The 22,337-nt window shown below is 62.2% G+C and overlaps 1 protein-coding gene across 27 annotated transcripts in view; it reads left to right on the top strand.

Moving 5' to 3' along the window:
- Nucleotides 1-22,337, top strand: part of PLEC (plectin) — a 56,302-nt gene that overhangs the window by 7,496 nt on the left and 26,469 nt on the right. For 4 of the 27 annotated variants that reach the window (XM_081792071.1, XM_081792070.1, XM_081792068.1 and 1 more), the window contains exon 1: nucleotides 18,798-18,952. The exons of 9 other annotated variants lie outside the window; for them this stretch is intronic. In XM_081792071.1, coding sequence (XP_081648197.1) covers nucleotides 18,937-18,952 — 16 coding nt within the window. In that variant the 5' untranslated portion in view covers nucleotides 18,798-18,936. Of the gene's footprint in view, nucleotides 1-10,443; nucleotides 10,536-13,414; nucleotides 14,139-17,298; nucleotides 17,357-18,797; nucleotides 18,953-19,570; nucleotides 19,840-21,252; nucleotides 21,491-22,337 lie in introns of those variants that run through there. 14 more of the 27 variants (XM_081792046.1, XM_081792044.1, XM_081792045.1 and 11 more) reach the window with 8 other exon arrangements.

Here is a 22,337-nt window from a genome sequence, read left to right as displayed (position 1 = left end):
GCCCCTTCTCATGTGCTTAGTGGTGATTTGTGTCCCTTCTTTTGAGATGTGTCCATCCAGATCCTTTGTCCATTTTTAAATTGGGTTTTTATCTTTTTACTGTTCAGTTGTAAGTGTTCTTTATGTATTCTACATACATGTCCCTTCCCAGATAGATGATTTGCAAAATTGTGTGATTCTATGGGTTATCTTTTGACTTTCCTGTGCTTGTCCTTTGAAGCACAAAAGTTTTTAATTCTGGCAAGTCTAGTTAACCTATTTTTTTCTTAGCGCTTGTGTTTTTGGTATCATTTCTAAGAAATTCTTGCATATTCCCAAGTCATGAAGATTTATGCTTATGTTTTCTTTCAAGATTTTTATCATTTTAGCCCTTACATTTAGGTCTTTGATCTGTTTTGAATTAATTTTTGAGTATGGCATGACGTGAAGATCCAACCTTGTTCTTTTACATGTGGATTCCAGTTGTCCCAGCACCATTTGTTGAAAAGATTGCTCTTTTCCCATTGAATGGTCTTGGCCCCTCATGCTTGCTTGCTTGCTTGCTTGCTTGCTTTTTTTAGTGTTTATTTTTGAGAGAGAGAGAGTGACAGAGAGCAAGAGAGAGAGAGCACACAGGCAAGAGTGAGTGAGGGATGGGCAGGGGGTGGGGGGAGAGACAATCCCAAGCAGGCTCTGTGCTCAGTGAAGGAGTCCTACTCGGGGCTCGATCTCAACAACCGTGACGTGACAACCTGAGCCAAAATCAAGAGTGGGAGGTTTAACCAACTGAGCCATCCCAACGCCCCACCCCCCTTTTAAAAAAACATAATGGATACTAAATATTCCATTACATGGAAATACCACAGTTTATTTACCGGGTCCCTTTACGTGGACATTTGGGCTCATCGTTAAAAATCATTATATTTCTGGATTGCCCTCTGACATAGGTGAATGCGGGATATAAGACAAACTAGTCTTCCGATTCCTTGCCAGTTGATTGATGAGAAAATCCTAACTGTTTTATTTATTTATTTATTTTTTAATTTTTTTTAACGTTTATTTATTTTTGAGACAGAGAGCATGAATGGGGGAGGGTCAGAGAGAGGGAGACACAGAATCTGAAACAGGCTCCAGACTCTGAGCGGTCAGCACAGAGCCCGACGCGGGGCTTGAACTCACGGACCGCGAGATCATGACCTGAGCCCAAGTCGGCTGCTTATCCGACTGAGCCACCCAGGCGCCCCCTAACTGTTTTAATTTGCATTCTCTGATTCTTAAATAAAGTGAGTTTTGTTTCCTAGTTACTGGCTATTTTCACTTTTTTTTCTTTTACGAGTCACCTATTCACCTATTCAAAACCGTTGTTCAGATCTAGGAGGGAGGCAGGTAGGGATCCAGAGTTTAAAAAAGAAAAAAAGAGCATTGTTCGTTTCTCTGTAAGATCTTATGTTTCTTCTTGAATTATAAAAGCTCTTCGCACATTATGAATATTAACTTCCTTGTTTTTTTAAACATTTCAATCTTTTCACCAGTTTGTTATGTTTTTAAAGTAAACTTTTTATTGAAGTGTAACATTCCTACAGAAAAGCGAGCAAATTTTACACACAAAACTTACTTAAATTTCAAAGTTGCCTTGTGACCAGCACGCACATGATGAAACAACTTGTTAGCCTCTTAAAAGTCCCCCTGGTGCCCCCAGTTGCTGTCCTGACAGCTCACACCATGACCATTTTTGCTTGATTGTTACTTAATCCTGTCTGTGGTATCTTTAGCCGTATCAGCTTTAAAAACTCACCAGTCTTGGGGCGCCTGGGCAGCTCAGTCGGTTAAGCATCCGACTTCGGCTCAGGTCATGATCTCACAGTTCGTGGGTTTGAGCCCCGCGTCGGGCCCTGTGCTGACAGCTCGGAGCCTGGAGCCTGCTTCCGATTGTGTCTCCCTCTCTCTCGCCCCCCCCCCCCTTTCTCTCTCTCAAAGATAAATAAACATTAAAAAGTATCTATTTGCTGAGGGTTTCTGGGTGGCTCAATTGATTGAGAGTCCAACTCTTGATTTGGCTCAGGTCCTGATCCCGGGGTCGTGGGATCGACCCCATGTCGGGCTCTGCCCTGAGCGTGGAGCCTTCTTGGGCTTCTGTCTCTCCCTCTGCACCTCTCCCCTGCTTGTGCTCTGTCTCTCTAAAAAATAAAAACCAAACAAACCATAAACATTTGTTGAGAGTTTCTTCCAGTTCTGATGCTTGTTTTTGTTTTCTTTTTTTTTAAATTTTTTTATTTAAAAAAATTATTTTTTAACATTTATTTATTTTTGAGACAGAGAGAGACAGAGCATGAACGGGGGAGTGTCAGAGAGAGGGAGACACAGAATCTGAAACAGGCTCCGGGCTCTGAGCTGTCAGCACAGAGCCTGATGCGGGGCTCGAGCTCACGGACCGCGAGATCATGACCTGAGCCAAAGTCGGCCGCTTAACCGACTGAGCCACCCAGGCGCCCCTTGTTTTTGTTTTCTAACGAAACCTCTTGAATCCGTCGGCATTTGCTTTGGGCTGAGAGGTGGGCTGGAGCCTTGGGGTGTCACGCTCAGGGTCCGGACTTGGGTTGGTGGGTGACAAAGAGGACTTTAAATATCTCCTTTCCCACCAGACAGCTTTCTGAGGGCCAGGTCTGTGTCCTGCTGCACCTGTGTTATGTGACAAGCGTGGCTTAAAAGTGAGGGGACGGAGGGGAGGGAAAGGCGGGCCCCCAGCCGGAGCCCTGTGGGGGTCCTGGTGGCATGGTGACTCCTGGGTGCCCCCAGACAAGTGGCTGAGGAGAGGCGCGGAGGTGCTGAGGTGGCGGCAGGCGGGGTGCTGGTGGGCGGAGGTCCAGAGGGCGGGACAACGGGAGCGTGGACGAGGGCGTCCGGGCTGCAGGTGAGTGAGCACGCGGGGACGCTGGGAGGCGGAGGCCAGGCTGGGGACAGCACCCCAGGGCCCCCACAAGGAGGAGAAGAGGCCCATGCTCCGAGCTCAGGGGCAGCTGGACAAGCAGAGCCGGGGGCTGGGGCAGGGGCAGAGCCTTATACTGGGGGCCCCGGGGAAGGGGTGACAAACCAGGAGAAGGCTGCCTGGGCGAGGGATCTCGAGCAGGATGAGGCCCAAAGAGTGCCCAACACTTGATGATAAGGGACACTGGGGGCCTTGGTGAGATCCGTTTGGGGATGTCATCGGGCTGGAGGTGCCGAGGGGTAAGAAGGGTCGTGTGGGGCTGTAAGCGGTGTGGGAGGGAGGACGTCCTCCAGGACAGAGAGGAGGCAGGCGGAGCACTGGCCTGAGGTCCCTGGGGCAGGGGAGGCCTCGGCCCGGAGGGGCATCTGTGGCCTTCGGCGTCGTGGGCACCGTGGGGTGCTGGGCCCGTCTGCACGTGTGGGGCTGGATGTGATCACCCCTTGCCATTGAGGGCCATGTGGGATGAGCAGGGAGGAAGGTGCCCACTCAGAAGATGCGGAACAGGAGGCTGTGGGGCCTGCTCTCTCTCCTCTCCTCCCCTCTTCTGCACCAGGACGGCTTGGGGCCTGGCTTAGCTGCAGAAGGGTTGTCCTGTCCAGGTGGTCAGCTCTCGGCAGGGACCTTTACTGCCATCCTGAGGCAGAGGGGTTGTGGGGCCAAGGACAGGATGCGGGGGGACGCTCTGCTGCCCGCTGTGGCTCCGGGGCCGGGGACAGATCCGGAACCAATTCTGCAGGAAAGGAAGACTCTAGAAGGTGTCTGCGGTAGCTGGTCTGGGGTCTGGGTTCAGACGGGCTGGTGGCCGGGACGGTGGGGTTAGGGGAGACCCCCCGGAGGGTGCGGGGTGCAGGACTGCAGGTGTGAGGCAGCTGTGGGAAACCAGAAAGAGGTGTCTCATGTCTTTTTTCCGTTCTTTGGTTTTTCAAGTGAGTGTGTATTTTGAACTTTTGAAACGTATCCTTTCCCCCTTCCTTCTTAGGCGAAAGGCGGCAGGGAAAGCTTATAGAATAGGCACCAAGGTGGCCCTGAGGGACGTGGGTGGGCTTTGCTGTTGTCTCCTTAGCAACTCGCGCCTGCTGACAAGGACAGACGGCCCTGTGGTAGGTTCCTGTGGCTGCTGGAGTAAGTTGCCAGCATCCGGTGGCCGGTGGCCCGAAACAACAGAACTTTACTCTCTCACCCTTTGGAGGCCACAAGTCCAGAATCCAGGTATCGGCAGGGCCGTGCTCCCTCGGAGGCTCTGGGGCAGACCCTGGTGGCCGCTGGCGTGCCCTGGCTTGTGGTGGCCTCTGTCCAGTACCTGCCTCCGTCTTCCACGTGGCCTCCCCCTGTGTCCTTCCTCTGCCTCTTGTAAGCATACGTGTCCTTGCACTTGGGGCCTCCCTGAGCAATCCAGGACGATCTTATTTCAAGATCCTTAATTATAACCGCAAAGACCCCCCTTTTCCAAGTAAGATAACATTCGTGGGCTCTAGGGATTTGGAGGCAGACGTGTTTTGGGGACCGCCTTTGAAACCAGTGCCCCCCGGCCCCCTAAATCCACGTCTGTCACGTACAGGCTGCATTCCTCTGATCCGATATCGGTGAGGGTCTGGATATGGTCCCTGGGGCAAAACTCCTGTCTGTCTGTGGATTTGTGAAACTAGCCAGCCAGTCTTAACGCTTCCAGAAGACGGTGGTGGGACTGGCATAGAATAGACACCCCCATTCCGAAAGGGGGGAAATAGAAAGGGATAGAGGGCTGACCAGTCCCCAGCAAGTTTGAACCCACAGGGCAAATTCCTGAGAAAACTCCTCTCTGGCTTGATGCTCTGCTGTCCGGCCTCCGCCCCTGGCCTCTGCTCTGGGGTCCCCTACTCCTTGTCCTTGCGGGGCAGCCCATGAGCTAACCTGTGAGCACATGAGAATGCTAACCACCTCCCGTCCTCGCATCCTGCCTCTGCCCCCTTCCGTCCCAGCTGGTGGTGTCTCTGCTCCTACAACATTCTCACAGACCTTGTGTGTCACAGGGATCCGTGGCTCCGGACAAGAGGGTTCTCCACGGGACTTTTCTGGGTGACCCCTCTCCGTTCCCGGCTTCTGCGGAGACGGTTGACTGGACCAGGGGGCCAGACGTCTAAGCTGGTCGGCAGGGGGCTGTGTGGTCGCGGCCTTGGCACTCTCTCCAGGGCCCGCCTTCCCACCAGGTACACGTTCTGCCACCTGAACAGGTTGTGACCTTCCTGGGTCATCAGTGCCGGTTCCCTTTTTGCGTAACAGCCCCTTCCACAACTTGTGTCTTTCCTCTCTATCTTTCTGATCTTTCCCATGCGCTGCAAGAGGAGGTGGGTCACCCCTCCCGCTTCCCCCGGGAATCTCCTCGGCTAAAGGTCCAAGTTCACCACTCGCAAGTTCGGCCTCCACCTAGCAGCAGGACAGCGTCCAGTCGCGTTTCCTGCCGCTGTTCCATAGGGGTCTCCTTCGTCCGCTTTCCAGTGCGCGTCCCTCTCCTCCTTCTGAGTCCCCACCGGCATCGCCTCCAGCACCTGGGTTTCCACCAGCGGTTCACCGCAGCCCGGGCTTTTTCCGGCATGTTCTTCAGTCCACTGCCCGATTCCGAAGCCTCGTCCACACTCTTAGGTGTTGCTCACCGTGCCCCGTAACAAAACCTTGACCGGTCTCCTGTGTCTGCCGTAGCAAATCGCCACAAACACGTGGTCTAAGAACCAGAAATGTATCGACTCTGTTCTGGAGGTTAGAAGTCCAAAGTCAGCGTGTTGGCCACACTTTCTTGGGAGGCTCTAGAGGACTTCCTCACCTCTTCCAGCTTCTGGTGGCTGCTGGCATTGCCTGGTTTCTGTGGCTTTTCCTCCTAGGGTCTCTTCTGTCTCTCTTAAGGACGCCTGCCACTGGGTTGAGGGCCCACCCACGTGATCCAGGGTGATCTCATCTTGAGACCCTTCTCTTAGTAACATCTGCAAAGACCCAATTTCCAAATAAGGTCACAGTCGGTTGTAGGCACCAGGGGTTCAGACGTGAAAAGATCCTTTTTCGGGGTCGCCACTCCAAGCCCTCCCCCCAAGTGTCCCTCCAGTGTTGGTTGATGTATCGTAAAACTTTCACATCTCTTTATTTTGTGCTTGTTGTTTAAAAAAAAAAACAAACAAACATGCATAGCATTTTGTAGTACGGTTTAGTTTATAATTTTAAAATTTTATAATTTTATAATTGGTATTATAGAGTATTTTTAGACACATGTAACTTCTCTTCTACTTAATGTCACAACAGGAACATCTTTCTATAACATTTATTTACAATATGATATCACGTAACATAATGTTGCTTTGTGTGGTAACCACATCCTATTTAAACTAATGCTCTCTAAGAGAACATTCGGGTTATTTTTGGTTTTTCAGTTGTTTTAATTTTTTGCTTTTCGCTGCAAGGAGTGGCTTTGGAGCTGGGTTGTCGGGTGTATCTGTGACATTCGTTTGAAATAGAATTTCTGGGTCAGTGGTGTGTAAAATGTAAGGCTTGTCTGCATCAAGATACCAGTTTTTACCTATCAGATTGGCAAAAATCCAAAAACTTGGATTTCTGGATTGTATTGGTGAAGCTGTGGGAGCCAAGCCAGTGACGGTGCACATCCCATCCAATCTGATCAGATCAGGCACCGCTGGGAACCATGCTCCCGAGGGGCCTCCCGGGTGACAGGCCTCCGGGGGTGGGGTGGGGGGACTGATGGAAAATCGAGGGTCCGACAGGACACGGGAGGTGTCACTTTTTGTGTTAAAAGGAGAAAAATCAAGAATCGTGCTTGTATTTGCTTGATTTTCCATAAAGAAACTGGAGAGGAATAAACAGGAAGCCAGCAACGGTGACTCCCAGGCTGCGTGCGGGTGGGAGGGGACAAGCTAGGAAGTCTTCTCACGTGCTTGCCCTGCTGGAGGCAGGTGGGCGTTTTCTGTTCTCACACAGCGGTTAAGGGGTTTCTGAGATGTTTGCTGGGTCCTGCACTTGAGTCTGCTGCAGTCCCTGGGGACTCCCTCCTCTCCCTGCCCGGCACCCACGGCACCCACGGCACCCACGGTAGAGCCCCTCCCTCCCCCCACCCAGCAGCCACCGTAGGGCTTCAGGCAGACCAGGAACCTTGCTGCTCCGTGAGTGAGGGGCTGAGGTGGCTGTCCCAGCGGGAGGGCTGATGAGAGCTGGAGTTAGCATGAATGCAGGGGTGAGCTGGGGGAGCATGAGTCCCCGCTTCGTGGGCCCCAGTTTTTATGCCTGGGGGGCCCTTCTGCACTTCAGTTCTGATTTTTGTCTCATTCTAGAGGGGTTTATATCTAGCATTGCTAATGAAGGGTTTTTTTCTATTACATTAAAAAATTTTTTTTAATGTTTTTTATTCATTTTTGAGAGACAGAGACAGAGTGAGAGCGGGGTAGAGAGAGAGAGAGAGGGAGACACAGAATCCAAAGCAGGCTCCGGGCTCCGAGCTGTCAGCAGAGCCCGACGCGGGGCTCGAACCCACCAGCCGTGAGATCATGACCTGGGCCAAAGTCAGACGCTTAACCAACTGAGCCGCCCAGGTGCCCAGGTGGTGGTGGTGGGGGTGGGCAGCAGGATTGTGGAGGGACCTGGCAGAGTCCTGGAAGTGGGACAGCGTGGGCCACCAGGAGGTGAGAGAGGTGCTCACCAGGCCCCGTGCAGCGGTGGAGGCGCTGGGGGTGGGAACGAGGACGCCGTTGGAAGATATTTGAGGGCAGAATGACGGAGCGGGGGACGTGGGGGTGGGAGCCGGCATCCCGCAGCAGTCTCTGGCAGATGCCTGGTAACCATGCTGTTCTTGAGCGGGGCTGCACGGAGACAGCTGGACGGGGCCCAAGGTGAAAGCCTTCGCCAGGGTGTCCGGGAGCCCTGGCGGGCACCCAGCCTGCTGCTGCAGTGGGCCTAGACTTCCCCGGGGCCTCCCAGGGCGGCTGGCCTGGCTGGCTTCCTGCTGTCATCATCCTGCAAGGGGCGGCTTCCCAGGCGGGACGTTTGGCTCCTGCCCCGGCCCGAAGCTTCCCGAGGTGTAGGCAGACTCTGGGCCATGGCTGTGGGGCGAGACGGCCCCCGTGCTCACACTTGCAGGGCACAGTCTGTGGGGTTTCACCGGGCCAGGCCTTCGCCGGGTGATTGTCGGAGACCCTAAGCGGACCTGTGTGGGACTGCCCGGATCCCCTGCTGTGGGCCCCAGCAGCGCAGGCTGCCGTGGGGTGGTGGGGGGCAGGTTTGAAACTGGGGAACCATAGGGAGGAGTGCCAGGCTGAGGGCGGGTGGGGTCTTGGGAGCAGCGGGACTATCCAGATGGGAGATGAGGTTGCGTGGGGGCAGGGGCAAGGGTCCTTCCTTGGCCCTGGCCCATGACTCAGCCTGTCAGCGTCTTCCGCGACTTGTGAGGAGGGCTCTGTTCGAGATGGGGGTGCTGGGAAGGAGGGAGCACCCGGTTGTGGTGTTAGGGCTCAGCTCAGGTCCCAGGGACCCCGAGGGCGTGTGCTGCCTCCTGGAATTTGCAGAAAGCTTCAAGAGGGTTTGGCCTCGCTTGGGGTGAGAGTCTGTGGCCCTGGTGACCTGCTAGGGCCCTAGTTGGGCATGAGAGAGCCATGCTGCTGGGTCAGGCCATCTGCCCTGTTGGGGACCTGGAGATGAGCTCCTGGGCAGCGAGGTCGGTAAAGGCTGAGGATGTAGGGGGGGCCAGGACCTTCCCGTCTCTCCCACGGGACCTGGATAACCTGCGCCCTTTCCTCCTCACTGCCCATATCTCTTGCCCCCGGGGCCCTTGTCCAAGGTAGTTTGAGGGACCTCCCTAGCTTGGTGAAACCCACCGACAGCTGTTTCCAGCCCCTTTCTCCCTGCTCTGGCCGTCTCTAGTCTTTGGGGCTGACCGGACTCTTCTCCTCTTTCTCTGGGCCTTTGCATGAGTGGTCTGTCTTCCTTTGCTTGCTAGAGGCAGCCTGTCTTTTGGCTCTGACGTCACTGCCCCTTCCTCTGGGAAGCCTGCTCTGAGAAGGGACCAAAGAACAGGCCCAGTGTGTCCCGTGGAGCCTTTCCAGGGTCCGCGTGGCTGCTCCCCACTTGGGAGGCCACACTGCGGCTGCTGTTTAAGGCACATTCAGCAGCAGCAGGCTGAAGACACCTCTTCACTGGATTTTCCGGCTGCCGCCACTTTCCTGGAAGCCCCCAGTTGCACGTAGCGCAGGGGACTGCAGTGGCCACTTACAGGTGGGCAGCCCCATGTGAGGGGACCAGTGAAAGGTCTGGGACACTCCTCTGGTTGACCTGACGAGCGGGCCTGAGGCCAATAAGGGTGGCTGCTTGGAGGAGGTGGCCCGGCCTGGAAGGAGACTGAGGCAGGCTGGCCACATCTTGTGGCAACAGGACACGACCAGCGTGGGAAGGCAGGGTGCACCTGGGGCTGACATCTTCGGTGTGGGCGCGGCTCCCGCTTTATGGCTTTGTGAGGTGCGACGATATAGACTCCACCCTGGCCCCGCCCTGCCAGTGCCAATGCCCGCATTCTGCCCCAGAGGCTGGCAGTGACAGTCTTCTGCTGTGGCTTAGGAGACTGACCCCCTCAGCAGCGACAGCGACAGTAGGGGTGGGGGGAGCCGGGAGATGTGCTGGGGCCTGGACTGATGGTGGCAGCGGTGGACAGGCTGGAAGGTAGAGCCCCAGGACCTGTGGGGCTGGCCATGCAGGGACGGGCGCTTGCACAGTAGCCCCAGGGGGGTGGCCTGCACTGTGGACGGTGGATCGAGGTGCACCTGGAGCTGGGGGGACGAGGGCATCCCAAGACAAGCTTGACTGGGATCTGCTGAGTGGAGAGCTGGAGGCTGGGGTGCAGTGTGGAGTCCTGCTGGACACGAAACCCTAGCAGTCAGAGTGGAGAGAACATCTTGAGTCATAGGACTGAGCGAGGTGGCCCAGAGGAGAATGGGGGGCGGGGGGGAGGGCTTGGCCTCCCGGGGAGAGGGGGGTGGGTGGGCAGAGGCAGAGCCGCTGCGGCGTGAAAGGTGGTGAAGGGGCTGATTTAGGGTCCTGGGGTACCACTGCCGGCAGGCCTCCGGCTCCTGCCCTGGTGGGATCCGCCTACCCGCCGCAACCAGGGTGCTGGTCCAGGAGGTCGCGGGGCGGCTCAGACCTGTGGGTATCTCCTGCAAGGAGTGAGTGGCCGTGCACGAACGAGCCGGAGGGCACTGTGAGGGACTGTGCGGTGGCCGGGGGGTGGGCCGTCGGAGCGCACCTAGGGCCCGGCAGTCTGGCTGGAGTTAGCGGGGTCTGGCCGCACGAGGTGGGGGCTGGAGGGTGGGGGCGGCGCGCCGCGGGGGCTTGCGCCAGGGCTGCCGTGCCAAGCGCATCGATCAGCCCAAGCCCCGCCCCTGACTGGCAAGCCCCGCCCCGGGCCTCTCGGCTCCTCCCCCAGGCTGCGGCTCTGGCCGGGGCAGTGCGTTGCGGGGCTGGACTCTGCGTGGCGGCAGCCGCGCCGCCCTCAGTCCCGACGGAGACATGGACCCCTCGAGAGCCATCCAGCAGGAGATCAGCTCCCTCAAAGGTGCGGGCCGGGGCCGGGGCCCGAGCCAGGGGGCGAGGACCAGGCAGTGACCTCCAGCTGCGTGCAGCCCCGCGCAGGGCCGCGGTCAAGGTCTGCTGCCCCTGGAGTAGCCTTGGGGATAGGGAGCTGGGGCCGCAGGAGCCCCCAGGCCCGTGCACCGCCAGGGCTCCAGCTGGTCGGGGTCCGCCGGGGGTCGGCCGGGGGCTACTCTTGCCGCAGCCCTGCGGCCCTGCAGCGAGCGTCGGGGGGCGGGGCGGGCTGCTGCAGCGGCGGGGGCGGGTCGGAGGTGAGCTCTGGCTTTCGCTGCGGGTCCGCCCCTTTTCCTCCCGGACTCTGCGGATCCCCCGCCCCGCTGCCGCCCTGCAAGCCCAGCGTCCGAGGGGACAGGCCAGGGCAGTGGGTATCACTGCGGGGAGGCGCCAGGCGGGCTGGCCCCGGGCAAGTCCACACTGCGGCTCTTTGTTCCGGGGTGGGGGGGCCGGGGGCTGCCGGAGGGCTCCGACTGGTTGCCCTGGAAACCTGGAGGGCCCGGAGTGCGAGGGGAGGAGGCCGCCCTGCCTACCCGCGCTGGCCCTCCCGGCGCCGAATCAGCCGCTGCGGCTGCGGTTCTGCAGGGTGGGGGCGGGGCAGAAAGGGGGCATCCTTCCAGCCCTGGGACTTTGTGGGGGGCGCCCCCACCCAGGCGCGGAGAGGGGCGAGCGGGGGGGCGGGGGGGAGCGGAAGCTGCCGCGAACATCTTGCTCCAGGCTCCTACCTGCTGCTCCCCTCGGCCGCTGGGGGCGCCCGGGCTGCTGGGAGGGAGGGGGATTCCCTACCATGCCCCGCCCCCTTTCTGCGGAGCCCCACGTGGCTGCCACCTCGTGCAGGCCCGTGTAGGAGGAGAGACCTTAGGTCCAAGTGCTTGGGAGGCCTTGGGGTGGCTTGGAATCATTTTGGGAGGGGGGGCATGGGTTGGCTTGGGGAGCGGCTTGGGGATTTGGGGGGATGAGGTCGGGAAATCAAACCAGGAAGATGACATGGGGTAGGCATGGGGGGAGAGCAGGAGGTGAGTGAGGGGCTATGGGTGGGCAGGGGAGAGCAGGAGGTCTGGGGGGCAGGGCCGAGGGACAGGTCAGGAGAGTGGACGAGCTCTTCGCACACAGGTCTGGGGGAGCGCTGGGGGACTGCTGTCCCGAACCGCAGCTGCCGCTGGTTCTCGAAGCCCCAGCCCGGGTGGCCGCGAGGGCCCGCAGGCGCCCCTGGGCTGAAGGGGCGTGGACGTGTCCACCGCCGCGCTAGCGGTGCGTCCTCCCGGAGCCCGTCGCCGTGTGGGCTGGCCGGCTTCCTGCCCGGCTGGCTGCAGGGGACTGGCGGATGGCGGGGGGAGGGGGGAGGGCGCCGCAGTGAGCTGGCCGGCGGGGCCGTGCGGACCGGACGGTTGGCTGCGTCTTCAGTTTCCACCGCCGCGTCCGCCAAGACCGGGCGCACGCGTGTTTGTGTCTAATGAGTGTGCGTGTGCATGTATGTGTGAATGTATATGTGTGCATGAGTGGGGGGGGGGGCGGTGCTGTTTGGACCCGGCTCTGCGGTGCCATGGCAACCGCCCCATAAACCCGCCCCCACCCGTTGCCAGTTGGCCGCCTGCCCACGGGCGCCTCCCACCTCGGGATCCCCCACCCCCGCCCTGTTGGCCCTATTTATAATCAGTTCCCGGGTTAGCTGCGCTTGGTGGGAATGGGTGTGTCGGCTTGGGGGAAGGGGAGAGCGTGGCTGGGTGCGGGTCGGGGCAGCACGGCGTGGAAGAATGCGGGGAGGCACAGGACATCCACGGCTGGGTCCTCAGCTGTGGGAGCCTGGAAGTGACTGATGGGTGTGGCCGGATCCGGCTTCAGGGCCCCACCGGGCAGCTCCTGGACCCTGCTGTTGGTCCCCCTTTGACTTGGGCCCCTGACCGGCTTCTGGTGTGGCGCTGCTCCCCCTACTCCTTCCCCGCTGGTCCACGGGCAGGGGCACTCAGGCCACCCAGGGCGGGGCGTCTGTGTGGCAGTAGGGGCACCAGGCCTGCCTGGGGTGGCAGGGATTTGGTGACTTTGATTTCCTGTGGCAGCTGAGAGTTTCTGGCTTCCAACAGCTGGCCTGGGGCTGCTCAGACACCCCTCCCCTGTGCCCGGCTCAGAGTGTTTCGGGGTCCCCTTTGATCTGGCCTGGCATGGGAAGTGTTAAAGAGGGCGGCTACCGTCTTGGGCCTGGCATTTGGAGGTGGGGGCTCTGTCCCTTCGCCTGTGTGATGGACAGCGGCCAGTGGTGTCCAAAGCCCGCCTGTCCACATGCCACTGCGGTCCCCCCTCCGACCTCTGCTCCCCAAGACCCCAGCTTTCCATCCAGATTTCTGCCCCCCAAGACCCCAGCTCTCCCCTCAGACCTCTAGTGCCCCGCCAGGCCCAGACAGCCCGGTACCCGCCTTCAGATCCTGCCTTCAGATCGTCGTGAGTCCGAGAAACCTGAGACCACAACCCTGAATTGGGTCCCCAGCCTGAGCCCCCCCTCCCCTGCTATTCCCGACCCCCCCCCCCCCCCCCCAGCCTATTCTGCCACCATTGTAGATTCCAGGTCCGGAGCCACTGTGGTACCCCCTCCCCCTAGTCTAAGAAACCTTGAAGGAAGTGTTTAGAAACTGACGTAATTTCTGACACGGAGCTGTGGGGCCTGGAAAGGGGGGGCCTGCGGGGGGGGGGGCTGCCATGGCAAGGTGCCCCCCACTCTGCGAGGGGGCCCCCCACTTTGCGAGGGGCCCCGGGGGCTGTGGGTGGGAGGGGCCGCCCATGCTGCTGAGTCAGAGGGGGCCGGCCCCGGCGTCCCGGAGGGAGGGCGGGCCGGCGGGAGGCTCGCGCAGGCGGTGGGCAGGCGGCAGTGCCGGCCGGAATCTCAGCGAGCCAGGGAGCCCGGCTCGACAGCCACAAGCCGCGGAGCCCGTGCCCTCGAGCCCAGCCCGCCTGCCAGCCTCCGTCTCGCCCGGTCCCGAGGTGCCTTGTGGACCTCCTCCCTGTGCCCCGCCCGTCACCCTCGCCTCTGGGGCTCTGGCAGCCATGGTGGCGGGTATGCTCATGCCGCTGGACCAGCTGCGGGCCATTTACGAGGTGCTCTTCCGTGAAGGCGTGATGGTGGCCAAGAAGGATCGGAGGCCCCGCAGCCTGCACCCTCACGTCCCCGGCGTCACCAATCTGCAGGTCATGTGCGCCATGGCCTCGCTGCGGGCCCGGGGCCTGGTGCGGGAGACCTTTGCCTGGCGCCACTTTTACTGGTACCTCACCAACGAGGGCATCGCCCACCTGCGCCAGTACCTGCACCTGCCGCCGGAGATCGTGCCCGCCTCTCTGCAGCGCGTGCGCCGCCCTGTCGCCATGGTGACGCCTGCGCGGCGCGCCCCCCATGTGCAGTCTGTGCAGGGGCCCCTGGGCTGCCCGCCAAAGTGGGGGCCGCTGCCCGCTGAGGACCCTGCCCGTGAGGAGCGGCGGGTCTACCGTCGGAAGGAGCCTGAGGAGGGGGCACCTGAGCCCCCGGTGGTGCCCGCCACCGCCCCGGGGAACCTGGTGAGGCCTGGCCCGGAGCCTGCCCCAGCCACAGGTCAGCTGCGTCCTGCCCCCAGCCCTGGGGGATGGGAAGGGGGTGCCCGGGCGCAGCCCTGGTGGGCTGGGGGTGGCAGTGCACATGGGGGAGCTTCCCTCACACCAGCAGGTGGTGCTGTCTCTGCCCGAGGGTGCCGGGCGCCCTGGTGCTGGACCCACGTGGCTCCTCCTCCCGGCTTGAGGACCTTGGGGTGGGTGGGCCACTGCCAGCCCAGCCCCAGGCTCCCCTTCGGGCTAGGGGTGGGGCTCGCAAAGCCTGGACTGGCAGGACCAGCTGTTGGCACAGCCCTGCCCCACACCAGCTAGCCTCTCTCCCCAGCACTGCCCTGTGCCTGTGCCTGTGCCCCGCTCACTCCTGTCTGCCCCTAGGCCCTCTCTGCTGGAGGCCGTAGCTTGCAGGGAGGAGCCGGAATAATGCGGGGGGCACTGCTCTCCAGCAGCGTAGCCCAGGTGAACTGGCTGACCTTTCTGAGCCTTGAGTCTGTCTTTTTTTGGGGGGGGGGGACAGCTGCCCCTGTGGTTTTGTGGCCCATATGGTTTCGTGATGCGGTATTGTTCCTGGGAGCCTGGCCGGCTTGGAGTTGGTGAGGGCCGAGGGGGCAGCTCTAGGTTGGGGGAGAGGAGGAGACAGCTGGCAGACGCACTGCCTGGCAAACCAGTGGCCAGGGTGTGGCGGCACCGGGCCCAGACCCTTTCCGGTGGAAGCCGGGTCACAGAGGATGGAACAGGTCTTAGGGCCCCAGGGGTCGCCAAGTGACCCTGCGGCGTCCTTCCTCTGTGTCATCCTCTGTCCCTAAGCACCTGCGTTGGCAGGACCCACGTAGGCAGATGACTGGTGTCCCACGGAGCGTGAGGCTCACACATGTACTTTCAGAGCTCACTGGCCTTGGTGCTGATTTGGGGTGGCCCTGGTGCCCCAGCAGAAGGCAGGCTTGGCTCCTGCTTCCTTCTTTGTGTCTTCTCACCTGGGGAGGAACCTGGTGTGGAAGGGGCTGGGAAAGGGGCCTGGCCTGAGGCTAGCGGGGTGGGCAAGAGTTTGCCAGGTGGATGGGGGTCAAGGGATCGAGGTGCAGGTCCAAGGTGCTGAGCGGGACCCAGTTCTGGTCTGGTGTGGGTTGGTCCTGCTAGAGCTGTGCCTTGGGAGCTCATCTGGGAGGATCAGTGAGGTGGTGGGGTAGAGGGACGGTCTCTGGGCTTTCCCCGTGGCCTTGGACAAGTTGCGTGGCCTCTCCAAACTCTTGTTGGTGGGGTCACAGCATCCCCCACAAGGAGACGAGTGCTCGGCGGGGTGCGTGGTCAGCACTGACTGGCCTTCAGTGGCCAAGTCCCAGCCCAGGGGTCCTTTCATCCCTGCCGCGGAGCCCCTGAGCTCTCCCTGTCTTGGGTCGTGGGTGTGTGGAGTATAGGCTCCTCCTTCCTTTCTCCCCTTCCTTCCTTGTCTGTGGCCAGGCTGGGCGGGCAGATGGTAGCGGGGCCAGGATGGGGGACTGGGTGTGGCTGCAGCGGGCAGAGAGGAGGGCACCCCCAGCCCTGGTGGAGGTGACTCAGTGTTGCCTCCCGGCCGCAGCCACAGGCGGCAGCTCAGAGTTTCCAACAGGAAATGAACTCCAGCTCCAGGCTGAGTCAGGCCTGCGGGTGTGGGCTCCCCAAGGGCCGAGCACCGGACCTGAGGGCCGCCCTTGGCCGGGGGCACCTCGGGCGTGCTGCATGCCGGCCGTGGTGCGGGTACCTCCTCGTCTGTGGGGTTGTGATGGCTCCGTGCTCAGGCTGCACCTAGAATTGCCAGCTTTTCAGAGTTTACAATAACGAGCACGCGGACCCCTTCCTTGCTGGCTCTGTTCTCTCCAGTCAGCTGGTAGGAGGGGAAGGCAGGGGTGTGTGGGGCCCACTGCACCGATCACCAGAGTGGCCTCGGCCAGTGGGCCGCCTCTGCCTGTCCAGACTTGGCCAAGGAGCCGTGGGCGCCGCGGGCAGTCACACGTGCCCTGCTGCACCTCTGTCCCCACCTGGGAGCCCTGGTGGTCTGCTCATCCTCGTGGGAAGGCATCCACTGCTCGTTCGGCCACATGTCGGCCAGACCCAAACCAAGCCCCCAGCATCTGGGGATGGACTGGATGAGGAATGAGCCAGGGGGAGGTAGCTCTAGGAGCAATCAGGGAAGATCCCCCTGAGGAGGTGTCCTGAGCTGCGCCTGACTGCCGGGGAGCTCCTACTCCAAGCAAGAGCAGTCCCGTAGGAAGGTGGTCCCCGCAGGAGGGTGGGCGGGGTGGGAGCAGGAGTTTGAGCTTCCCTCGTGTGGTGGAGAGTGGGGGCCGTGGGCTTTGGTATCCGAATTTCATTGACATTTCAAATAGTAACGCTTGGCCCAGCTCAGGATTCCACACGAGCAGCTCAGCGCAGCTCTGGAGCCGTTTCCGACAGTGGAAGCGAGCGGCCTTTGACGGCACTGCTTCTGCCCACCCCCAGCGCACCCTGGCTTTCCCCCGTGGCACTCTACACACCACTGACTTGCTCTCTTCATGGCCGTGTGGCGCCACGTGGTGGGACAGGTTTTTGCAGCAGCCGCCGGCTTTGGGTCCCTGTCTGTGCACGTTTGCTGCGGCATCTGTAAAACTCCAGTGGGTTTTGAAAGCAGAGTTATGGCAGGATTAGATGGGCTTTTCCCTGGGTGGGGCAGGCAGGGACACATGTGTGGCATTTGCCTAGGCTGGAGACCAGGGGGGCTGGGACTGAGCTGCTTGCGGGGCCTGCGGAGGAGGATGGGGCTAGCCTTGGGGCCTGGGAGAATGAGGGTGTTGAGGAGGGTGGGGAAGTGCAGGGCCAGTGGGCCTGTGGAGGCTGGGGGGGAGGGGGATGCCCAGGCGGGCATTAGCGGGCAAGACTGGCGGGCCCTGTCGGCTGCACTGAGGCTCCGGGATTTCGGGCAGGCCCGTCCACTGTCCCACCTGGGCTGGTTGGACCCGTTGGTCCACTGGGCTTGGGCCTTGCTGGTTTCAGCTCTGCTCCGGTCACTGACTAAGGGGTGGCTGTGAGGAGGAGTCACCGCTCCCAGAGCTGGGTGGGGAGGCCGGGGCCGGAGTGAGCCCTCCCTCCGCCTCCCACCCTTCCCTCCTTCCTGCCACCCCTGCCTTTCCTCTCTGCTGCCTCCGCGGCTTGGCCCGAGCTCGGCCGCCATGGACAGGTACAGCATGGAGGAGCTGATTCAGCTCGGCCAAGGTAGAGCAGGGCCCGGGTCGGGGGGCCGTGGGCACGGGGGCTCCAGCAGGGCTGGACGGGGATCTCCCAGGCAGCCTGTGGCTGGGGCCCTGGGGGCTCGAGGCTGCTGGCCTTGCCTGGGACATCGGAGCTAGGAGGCGCAGGGATGAGCCAGCCTCCCTCTCAGAGCTGCCTGGGAGCGTGTCTGGTGCAGGAGGCCGCCCACTCCAGCCTTCAGGGGCCCGTCCTCCCAACGTCTGTGGGTCCCCCCCCCCCCAGGGCTCCTCTGAGGCTTCCCTCAGCTGCCTGCTGAGCTTCTGAAATGCAGGTTCGGTCTCCAGGAGGCTTGGGGGCCCAGCGCCCATTCCTCAGAGCTCCTGGTCCTCCCCAGATGGACCACGGTGCCTGTACCCCAGCGGTCGGAGGCCGAGGGTGGTTCGCTGCCCTTTGCTGCAGAGGGACCACACATGGCAGACACTGCCTGGGCTCAAAGCACAGCCTTGTGTGACCGAGGGCAAGCTCTTCACTTTTCTGTGCCTCAGTTTCCTCGTTTGTACGATGCGGTAAGGCATGAGACTTCCGTTGTGGGGTTCTCTGAGAATTGAAATCGAATGGTGCCTGACACACAGGAAATGCTACAAAATAGGATGCAAACCCTTCCATCCGACCCTTAACTCTTCGTCTGCCAGGGGCCAAGGGCACCTGGGAGGGGAATGGTAGGAGGGTGACCCCCATGTCCTGTTCCCCCCCTCCCCCGACGCTGAGGTCCCGGTCAGTCCAGGATGTGGCTCGGGCATGCCTGCTGACAGGGACCTCCGGCCCCAGGCTTCTGCACACGGGAGGCTGCCGAGGGTTCTGGAGTAAGGCCAGGGCAGCATTAGGGGCAGCCTGGGGAGGGGAGGGGGCTGGCCAGCTTCCTGTGGCCCAGCCTAGTTTGGGGCCACCTGGGTGTCTGGCCGGGGGTGTGACCTTGGGGAGGCCGTCCTGTCTCTCCCGGACCTGGTGTTGTGTGGAGTGAGTTGTGTGGTGGGGCCCTCTGGGAGAAAGGGATCGGTGTCTCCCTGCCTTCCCCGAGTGCACCCCGCTACTTCCGGCACCCCGAAAGGCTGGCGGGGTTGGGCAGGGCAGGGACTGCGTCTCCTCCCAGGCGACATGAGCCCCTCAGGCTTTGAATGCCCGTGCTAGGCCTTGTTCTGAGGCACAGCCTGACGCCAGGTGGCTTCTTATTATTAGAATCACGGGCAGGAGCCTGGGGGGTGAGTGTGGGGTGGTGCCGCCGGCCAGACTGGACTCGGGTGAAGGCCTGGGCCCCAGTGCCCTAGCGTCGCACGTCATGTTCTAAGTCTGGACGAATGACGGCCTCGCTTGCTCTCCTCAGATATTTATATCCCCCCACCCCCCCTCCGGCCCCCTGCCCACCCCTCCCCTCCCCTCCCCCCATGGACACAGGCAGTGCTGCTGACAGCGGCTCGGCCAGCCGTGCCCTCCTCCCACCACCACCGCCACCGCGGGGCTCGCGGCCGCCTCAGAGGGGTCTGTGACCCTCTCCACAGCCTGCTCCCACTGCCCGTCTGCCCCGTGGGCTCCCGCCGCTGTCCCTAATGAAGATCGTGCCGGGTAGGTGGGCAGCCTTTGAAAGCTTTGTGAGAGCCCAGCAGGAGTCCCTGGGGGCACTGGCGGGAGGCTCCGACCTTACTCCCCCCGCACACGACCTGCTCTCCCAGGCCATCACCCTGGTCCTCCCTTAGACCCTGTTCGCGGGCCCACCTGGGGGCGTTGGGGCTCTGTGGGGGTGTTTGTCATTGAGGGTGGTTGGGTCAGCTGCAAGCCTGGGGGGCCAGCGGGGCCTGGGGTGCTGGCATGCCTCCCCCTGATGGGCGCCTGTCCCCCTGCTGGGCTCCTGGCAGCTGTCACCAGAGGGCACCCTTGAAGGCAGAGTGGGGTGCTCCGACACTGCAGTCACTCTCCTGGGGAGGAATTGGGGGGGGTGTGCAGAGGCTGGCTGGGCTTGCTGGGGGGGGGGGGCGCTCTGCGTCACTACAGGCCCCTCCTCCGGGCGGGTGTGGCTGTGGGTAAGCAGGGGTTAAGGCTCCAGCTAACCTTGAGCGTGATAGCTGTGCGTGATAGCTGTGCGTAGGGACAGCTGAGCCGGGCGCTGTGGGAGGTGGGTGGGGACCTCCGAGTGGCCGGGAGGGAGGAGGCAGAGGAGGCGGGCGGGAGCACAGTTGGTGCTGTGGACGGCACTCGTCTCTGGGGCGCCAGGCAGACGGTACAGTAGGGCGGTCTTGCAGGCAGGGCGGTCACAGGCCCCGGGCGCCCCCCCCTCCACCGTCTTCCAGGCAGGGAAGGGAGGCTCCGCCCGCTCTGCCCACAGCCGTGCAGCCCCAGAGCCATGGAGCCCTCGGGCAGCCTGTTCCCGTCACTGGTGGTCGTGGGCCACGTCGTTACCCTCGCCGCCGTGTGGCACTGGCGCAGGGGGCGTTGGCGGGGGCAGGAAGTGCAAGGTAAGCGCCTGTGGCAGCTACCGTCTGGGCCGCGCCTGGGCAGCGGGCTCCGGCCACCGCCCCTGCCCTGGGGGCTGGAGGCGGGGCATGGTGAGGGGCCGCCTCCCTCCAACCCCTGCATTTCCCTGTGCCCTCCCCTTCCTGTCCCTGAGCTACGCCCCAGCACTGCACACGGTGGGAGAGCGGAGTCCCCCCGCCCCATCCCGCACCCCTCCCCTCCATCTCTTCTGCTGCTTTGAAGACCCTGCCTGCTTTCCTGGGGTGGGGCCAGGATTCAGAGGCTCTGTCAGTCTGGAGCCCTGTCCTGGTGGGAGAGGAGGAGTTTGGGGAGGCTCCAGACTGGGGCCGTGAGCAGGAGAGGAGCGCCCCCACTGCCAGGGAGGCCTCTGCACAGCTGGCAGGTGTAGGGCAGGTGCAGGGCTAGTGTCCTAGGGCAAGGGCCTGGGAGAGGCTCCTGCCCGGCACTGAGGTGGGGCTGGGCCTGCGCAGAGCCTCCGAGGTGAGGCAGGTGTCTGAGCGCCCTCGGTCAGGGTCCAGGACTGCCAAGGGGCAGGCAGCCAGGCTGCGCTCTGCCCTCCCCCTGCTCAAAGTCACCCGCCCTGGGCTACAGCCCGCAGCAGCAGCAGCAGCAGCCAGGACTGCCCGGCACAGGATGGGGTGGGGCCCACCTCCAGTGAATGGAGCCGGGTGGGCGGGGCCCTGGGGCTTGGGCTTCGGGCCTGAGGGGCTGTCCTAACCGGGGTTTGGAGTTGTGTTCTGGTCTGTGCCCGGGTGGGCAGGGTGCGGAGTTCGGCCTGCGGTGAGGGCGTCCAGAGCTGCCCCTGGAGGGTCTGCCCAGTCTCAGCCTGGGTGCCAGAGCCGCTAGACCGGAGGCCTGAGTCAGGATGGGGCTTCTAGGCGTGGCTTTGGGGACTGGGGAGCGGCTGGTGACTCAGCTGCAGGGGCGTCCAGTAAAATGCGCCGGGTCAGGGCTTCTCCTCCCTAGAAGTGACCTTTCCTCCCTCCCTCGGCCCACTTTGTTCCCTGCCCCCACGTGGGGAAGGGGCTTCTCTGCCGTCGCCACCCTGGATCCTGCCCTGCAGTGCTCCCTCGGGGCTTTGCTGCCTCTGTTCTGCTCGCTGCTGTTCTCAGACGCTGCTCCCTGCGCGGTCCCCAACCGCCCGCCTCCGGGAACGTAGTCCCGTGGGCGTCAGCCTAGGGGAGTTTCCCGGCGCCTGGGCGTCCCCCGAGGCTCCCCTCCGCGGGAACCTGGGCGGCCCTCGAGTTCCCATGCCCCTTTGTTCTATCGGGCAGCCTCCCTCTGCCCTCGGCCCCCCAGGCCTAGCGGGGTCCTCTCCTTCCAAGTGGGGGCGCGGCTTCCCGGCGCGCTGGGCGGGGCGCCCCGCTAGGGGCAGGTTCTTCGGGTCTGGGCGGTGCGCCCGCTGCCGGCCTCCTCGAGGCGTGGGCTGTGGAGCAGAGGCTGCGCGCCGTCCTCCTCGCTTCGCTGTGGGCGACCCCAGGGCGCCCGCGCTCATGGCTGCGGCCGGCACCGGGCGGGCGGGCGGCGCCTTCGCCCTGCGGAAGGAGGTGGTGCTGGAACGGCCGTGCTGGCTGGACGGGGGCTGCGAGCAGGCCCGCAGGGGCTACCTTTATGGGCAGCTGTGCTGCGTAGGTGGGTGAGGCTGCCAGGGGTGGGAGGTGCGGGGGGGGGGGGCACCGTCTCCCGGACCGGGAAGGGGCGGAGCCCAGCCCAGGTGCAGCCCCGCCCCCACGCTCTGCTCCGGAAACACCTGGGAAGGAAGGCGGCGAGGTCCCCTTGGCCCGATTTGTTCCTCCTCTGGAGAAGGGGGATGGGAAGGTGGGCGGGGCCGGCTTGGGCTCCGGCCCGGATTTCTTTTTGCCTCGGGCTCCAGGCCGTAGACTGTCCGGACGCCGGAGGAGGGAGGGAGGGCGGGGCTCTCTTCGGCCTGTAGGTTTTCCAACCCAGGAGCGTCTTCACGAGCTGTGGGACCTCCAGCCTCAGTCTCCACATCTGTAAAAGGGGGCGACGATATCTCGCAGAGGGTCATGGGCAGCTCTAGGGGACCCTGGCTGGTGCCAGAAAATCTGTGGCCCGCGACAGTACTAGGGTCAAGCGGTTGTACGGGAGCACCAGTGCCGCGGTGGGGGGGTGTTTTCCTGGGGAGTGCAGACTGAGGTCCTCTGCAGTGTCGGAGGCCGCTGTGGCCCCGCTGGAAGGGAGTGCCTACTGGTTTGAAGGTCTGAATGTAAAGGACAGGGGAGGGAGCCTCTCACCACAGCCAGGGTCAAGGGGCTGGCGGGGTGGGGGGGGGGGGGCGGGAGAAAAGGGCTTTGGAGGTGGTGGGAGAGGAAGAGTCTAGAGGAAGGCAGCGGACCCGGGAGAGCTTCCTGCAGAACCGGTGTGGGAGCTGCCCCCACTCCCAGCATCCTTGCAGACCCCGAGTGGTAGAAAACTGGAGAAAGGACTTGGGCTGGGGGCTCACACAAGTCTCGGACTT

This window comes from Panthera onca, chromosome F2 (assembly GCF_046562875.1).
Source record: "Panthera onca isolate mPanOnc1 chromosome F2, mPanOnc1 haplotype 2, whole genome shotgun sequence".
Lineage (NCBI taxonomy): Eukaryota > Metazoa > Chordata > Mammalia > Carnivora > Felidae > Panthera > Panthera onca.
The sequence above is the reverse complement of the archived record's forward strand: the minus strand, read 5'-3'. Positions and strand labels throughout refer to the sequence as shown.